Source organism: Montipora capricornis, chromosome 11 (genome assembly GCF_036669925.1).
Source record: "Montipora capricornis isolate CH-2021 chromosome 11, ASM3666992v2, whole genome shotgun sequence".
Classification (NCBI taxonomy): domain Eukaryota; kingdom Metazoa; phylum Cnidaria; class Anthozoa; order Scleractinia; family Acroporidae; genus Montipora; species Montipora capricornis.
This window is the reverse complement of record NC_090893.1, coordinates 4017287-4023286: the sequence shown is the minus strand read 5'-3', so window position 1 is coordinate 4023286 and position 6000 is coordinate 4017287. Positions and strand designations below refer to the sequence as shown.

At 38.2% G+C, this 6000-nt stretch overlaps 1 protein-coding gene across 15 annotated transcripts in view; it reads left to right on the top strand.

Annotated features, from left to right (window-relative positions):
- LOC138023726 (3',5'-cyclic-AMP phosphodiesterase 4C-like) overlaps positions 1–6000 on the top strand; it is a 72391-nt gene that overhangs the window by 52463 nt on the left and 13928 nt on the right. For all 15 annotated transcript variants that reach the window (XM_068870770.1, XM_068870771.1, XM_068870777.1 and 12 more), the window contains 5 exons: positions 1–18; positions 1389–1432; positions 2867–3056; positions 4393–4525; positions 5743–5782. The exon at positions 1–18 is cut by the window's left edge. In XM_068870770.1, the coding sequence (XP_068726871.1) occupies positions 1–18; positions 1389–1432; positions 2867–3056; positions 4393–4525; positions 5743–5782 (425 nt within the window). The remainder of the gene's footprint in view (positions 19–1388; positions 1433–2866; positions 3057–4392; positions 4526–5742; positions 5783–6000) is intronic.

The following is a 6000-nucleotide window of genomic DNA, read 5'->3' as shown; positions in this document are numbered from 1 at the left end:
CTGGAATGTCTGGCTCAGGTGAGAGACTTAACTATTAGTACATGTATTATAATTATTTTAATTATTTTTTCATGCACTTACTGAATGACATTGGTAAAGAATTGTTCCAGGTCCCAGTTGTTCAAAAGGTGGATAGTGCCATCCACAGGATAAATCACTATCCATTGTACAGCGCAATTGGTTTTGCTATGACTTATCCACTGGATAGTGATTTATCCGGCGGACAGTGCTATCCATCGTTTGAACATCAGCGGATAGGAGGTTAAATTATAAAACATGAAGAAGGATATCACTTTGAAGGAAGCATTTAAAAAAATTCATTTAAAAGTCCAAAAGGAAAAGGAATTAACATGTGCATGTGGTGTATGGCTTTGCTCAAAGGAAAACACTAGTTGCCATATTATTAATGTGAAGTTAAGTCTTGTTGTGCTGTGTACATGTACTTCACGGAGTCAGGACGGCATAGCGGTTATTTACCAGCCTCTCCCATCTCTACGATCTTATTTCTGCTTAGTTTCAGTCTCTGTCAATGTGGCACGAGGGTTTTCCTCAATCTTTAGTTTGCCTCCCTCATCTAAATTCACTCTCAGATAATCTGGCTGTGGTTCTGTGCTTGAGGATCACACATGGACTGTATTGTGGCTGCCAGAGGCACCTTGCATATGTTAAATGTACATGTATGCACTTGGCCCAATGTTATTGAGCTCCTCTTTACACAGTATACTTCCTAAGTCAACAAGAAAGGGTGATTTGTTTACTTGTCAGTGGTAGTGTGTTGACTGTGTTGCCCTTGATTAGCAACTTGTTAAAGGGGAGTGAGGTCTTTATGGGAAAATCTCAAAGTGTGGCCAGTTACTGTCGTAATGCATACACTTGTCAGGTCATTTTATCATTTGAAACTGCACTTTTGCATAGTCTGTTCAAAGAGTATATTTATTTTTCTTGAAAATAAATATTACAAATTTTGTTAAGTTAATTTCGTAGACATTCTCAAGAATGAACAGCCAAATAAACTTCAATGAATGCAAAAAAGTGCCAATTTGGCATTGAAATTCCCTTTGGGTTTGCTTCCAAATACTTAAATCGTAATTGGCCCATGGACATAATGTTAGAATAGAATAATATCACTTATCAAATCAGAGAGCTCAAATATTGGCAAAGAGCACTAGCCATGCAATAAATAGTTTTTAAGATGTTTTAACCCATTGACTCTTGTGAATGCAACTGTATTGGTGGCATTTTCAAGCCCTGGAGTTAGACAGAGTAAAATCTTTTGTCACTCAAGTGTTACTCCTAGGTGTCAATGGATTAAAGGGGACATTGTAGTTTTGATGTTGGGGTTGTTAAATATTCATTGGTTCACAGTATACAAAACATTTCCTTTTCAGGATCACTTCACCTCCCAAGGGATGATGGTTATCAAAAAGCAAAGGTTATTATTATTATTATTATGCCAATGACCATTTCAACAGGTTTTTTGTGGCATACTTTCCAGTGGCACATTTGACGAATTGAGAGTGTTCTAAAAAGAAAGGAAAGGCTTCTTAAAAAGAACAAAGAACTTTCTTTACTAAAAGTCAAAGTTGAAATTAATGATATATGAAATGGATCATATATGAACTGCGGATATGAAATCAAGTGAAGCTGTGATCTTCGCAGTTATGAACGCAATTTTTGCAATTGCGTAAAGAATCCTGCAAAATTCAGGACTTCAACAGGGTTTGAACCTGTGACCTCGCGATACTGGTGCTACTCTCTAACCAGCTGAGCTATGAAGCCACTGACATTGGGAGCTGGTCATTTGTGGGTTCTAATGTTCCCGTGAGGAATCAATCAAGTGCTGTTAATTTAGATGAAGAGGTTTCCATACTGAACAGTTGTTTGCTAGACAGTACAAGACAAAAATTAATGCTTTTTCTTTATGGTTAGCTCTTTTATAATTATGTACCTGAATACATGTATACTGATTCAGAATTAGCATTTCATTATAAAACGTGGCGCATGAAGCGAATTGCATAATTACATTACATAAGAATAAATCTAGTAAAACTTGTCAACTTGATGGGGACCGGGCAGGGCATTACATTTTTAAATTACTTTGAATTTACAGCCTACAATTTCTATATGATAAAAAGGTTATTACAGATGATTAATAATGTTGGGAAAGATCCAGCTGGAGACCATGAGCTTTTAAGCACATGTGTGGGAAGAAACTTTTCTTAAAGCGCTCTATTTTACATTTCATCAGCGATGGCCTATCGTTAAAGCGTATGGAGCGGCCACACAAGAGGTAAAACTGGAGTACCCGAAGTTTAGGATTCCTACATATAAGCACAGTAGGAAACCACTGTCACAATGTGATCACATGTACTGTGGGTCCAGAATAAATTATTTATGTTATTGGACGATTTAGTGTGTAGTATCATGGGATATTTTTGCGAGTCTCGCTGTATTTTGGCAAGCCAGTAGGGCACGGCATTGCTGAAAGGAGGGGGAGGGTGAGGATAGGGTTAGGTTCACTAACCTAGGTCTACCCACTGGGTAGAACACTGTTAAGGTGAGAGCACTCGCCTCCCACCAATGTGGCTCGGGTTCAATTCCCAGACTCAGCATCACAGGGTTGAGTTTGTTGGTTCTCTGCTCTTCTCCAAGAGATTTTTCTCTGGGTACTCTAGTTTTTTTCTCCCCTCAAAACCCAATATTTTATTTGATTTTCATTAATTTGTTAATTTCAGTTTACGTGAGTGTCCCCAATTAGTGCTCCAGCGCTAGAACAACTACATTTGTAGGCAGTTAAATAAAGCTCCTTTCTTACGTCTGTTATCACTTCCTGAAAATCTCAAAGATGTCCATTGTCAACTTTTAGCTTGCCAACAACACCCTGGATGAGCTGGACTGGGTTTTATATCAGCTGGAGACATTACAGACACATACATCTGTCAGTGAAATGGCTTCTAATAAGTTTAAGAGACTATTAAATAGAGAACTTAAAGATTTCTCAGAGAGCAACCAATCAGGAAACCAAGTGTCTGCCTGGGTTTACAATACATTTACAGGTAATCTCAGCTTTATGTTTATCTACTTGCATCACAGATACTGTACTTATGTTGAAGAGGAGAGCGATTTAATTTGTTTTTTTTTTGTTCCTGTAAAGACCTATTATCAAAGACAATGAGTCAATGCCATCCCCTTTCCTCCAAAACAAAAGCCAACATCTGAGGCCAGGTGGATGTTGAGCATGCAGCAAATATAATTTTCCAGTTAGTTTTGGTTTGTTGGGCAATCACCCCGCTCAATTAACAGGTTGGTCGCTATCCTCTTGTCCTCTCTTCTTTTTCATCATATCTATACTATGTACTGCTTAATAAAATGAGCAGGAGTGTTTCCTCGCGTTTAAAACCACTTGGCTTCCCCTCTTGGTTTTACACCCGATAAAATATGGTATGTGAGTTTATTGAACAGCGTCAAAACCATTTAACAAAAAGCATGTCCCTCTGGAGTCCAGACAATGGTGCAAAATGTAAGAGGAAGATATTAGCCTACAAGGAAAACAAGCTAGGCCTTATCAATGTTCTTTATATTGGAGAATTCAAATGAGGAGTGTTTTATCGGGTTTAAAGCTCGTTTTACCCGGTAATAAGTTTTTTAATTACATATGTACATCTGTATTGGAAATTCCCAAAGGGCTGCCCTGTTCATTGATAGTAGGTAGGTAGGTAAAGTCTCTTTACTAGCCTGAAGGCCCATTAAGGCCGGCGCTTAACTCTGGTTTCCGTAGCATGAAGCGACTAGGAGCATTTATGCTCCCCCCTGGATGGGATGCTAGTCCATCGCAAGGTTACCCCCAGCATTACGCCGGTACCCATTTATACACCTAGGTGGAGAGAGGCACCGTGAGAGTAAAGTGTCTTGCCCAAGAACGCAACACAATGTCCCCGGCCAGGCCCCAAACCCGGACCACTCGATCCGGAGTCGAGTGCACTAACCATGAGGCCACCGCGCCTCCCACAGTACATGTACGTATATTCAGTGGACTCATCCAGATTAAAATTGTACAAGTGGCACTGCTATGGGTCAAATTGCATGAGATCTTCGGAAGAATGGAGTAGAGGTTACCCATTTTTCCCTGTAAAATGTGCACCATTAATGAGTAAATTGTATCCTTTTAGCCGAAGTAATATCTTTGGGGTGAAGAAAAAAGGGATACAGCAGAAGCAATCCAGATAAAAGATCTTGGGAATTTTTCAAGATGGTTTGTGTAACAGCTTTCCGTCTTCCTCATTTTATTCAGTCGCAATAATTATTGCATTGTGTGTGGGCCAGTAATCCAATGGTGAGGGAGTCACCCACAAAACAACAGGTGTCTTTGAATTTCTTTTTTTTTTATCACAGACAAACAGTTAGAAGTAGATGCTGTTCCTGGTACAAAGTGTAAAAGAGAAGGAATCCGTGCAAGGTCTCGGTCCATGGTTAATGGTGTTCGAAAACTTACTAGACTACACAGCTTTAGTGGATCTGTACCAAGGTGTGTTTCCGCGATAATAATAATAATAATTATTATTATTATTACATCTCAGGTATTATGCATTCTCTGATATTCTACAGTACTAGTGCAGCTTTATAAAATTAAAGGTGTGTTTTGGTGGCGTGATTTAAAGATCTAGAGATAATAAATATCTTTCTTACGTCTGTTTTTGTGGCCTTACTGGAAGTTGAAATATGCAAGAAATTGTAGATGCTTCTAACAATGTTGGATACCGTTATGCATAACTATAATAACATTGTTGTTGCTCATGGTTCTTGGATTGGAGACTGGTCCCTTTATGCTGACTGGTCTTTGCAATACAACATTTTTGAAAAGGCAGCTACACCCTTCAACATTTGTTGTATGTTAGAGAAAACATTTTATCGAAATCAAAACATTCTTCCAGCAAAAAATGTTGGCAGCAAACAAGTCATCAAACATGCATGCTACATGTTGTAACTTTGTTGAACCAATGAATGTTTTGTAACAATAGTAGAATGTGTAGCTGGGGCTTTAGACTTCAAGGGACACTTGGTGTTGGATGTCAAAATTGGGCATGAATCTAGTTATGTGCATTTCTGGACATTAGTGCCTTGGTTGGTTGTTGTTGTTGTTTGTTCCAATTCAATTTATGCCTTGTCTTCAAAATTGAAATACAAAAAAAGACAGGCCGTAGTAACTCACGGCACATCCTTCAAACTCAGTATGTGTAAGTACAAATACAGTACAAATTGTGTTGTGAAGCTGGAGTTAAAGTAAAGTGGGATTGCCATTATTTCAAATAACAATTTGTACAATGTACATGTATGCAATCTAAAAAAGAATGGATTACTTTTAAAGTGTACCACCAGAAAGAGTCTCTAAAGTCTCTAAGCATGTCAGTCAGATTATAACATTTGAGTGCAAATGCTGTAAAGGGGAATCAAGAGAGAGGCAGTTGTCTAAACCAATAGACCAAATGCATAAATGGCGGCCAAAAAATATTCTTTTGTTTATGTGGTAATTAGACTTACTAGCCTCGTTTGCATGGACAAAATACAAAAGAAATGTTTCTTGAGAGCGAGGCTAGTCAGTCTAATTAGCGCATAAACAAAAGAATACATTTTTGGCCGCCATTTATGCATTCCGTCTATAAACTATTAATATTTAGATTTCAATTAACAAAAAGGTGATTTTGTACAGACTAGTATATTGATGTTCTTTGAATCACATTTTAGATTTGGCGTGGAAGTTTCCAATGAAAGTGAATTAGCTAAGGTGAGTCGTTTATTGCCTCAAACACACTTACTCCTAAAGATGGCGATTGAGTTCATTGCAATTGGGTGCACTAGCCACTCTTGTGCGGTAGACCAGTTATTTTTCCAAGATAGGGCTAAACTGAGGAAATACATCAAATGGCTGGGCATTGAGGATTTCTCTTAGATTGGTCAGTAGCAATCTACATTGTACATACTGTATCTGTTTGTGGTCAGAAA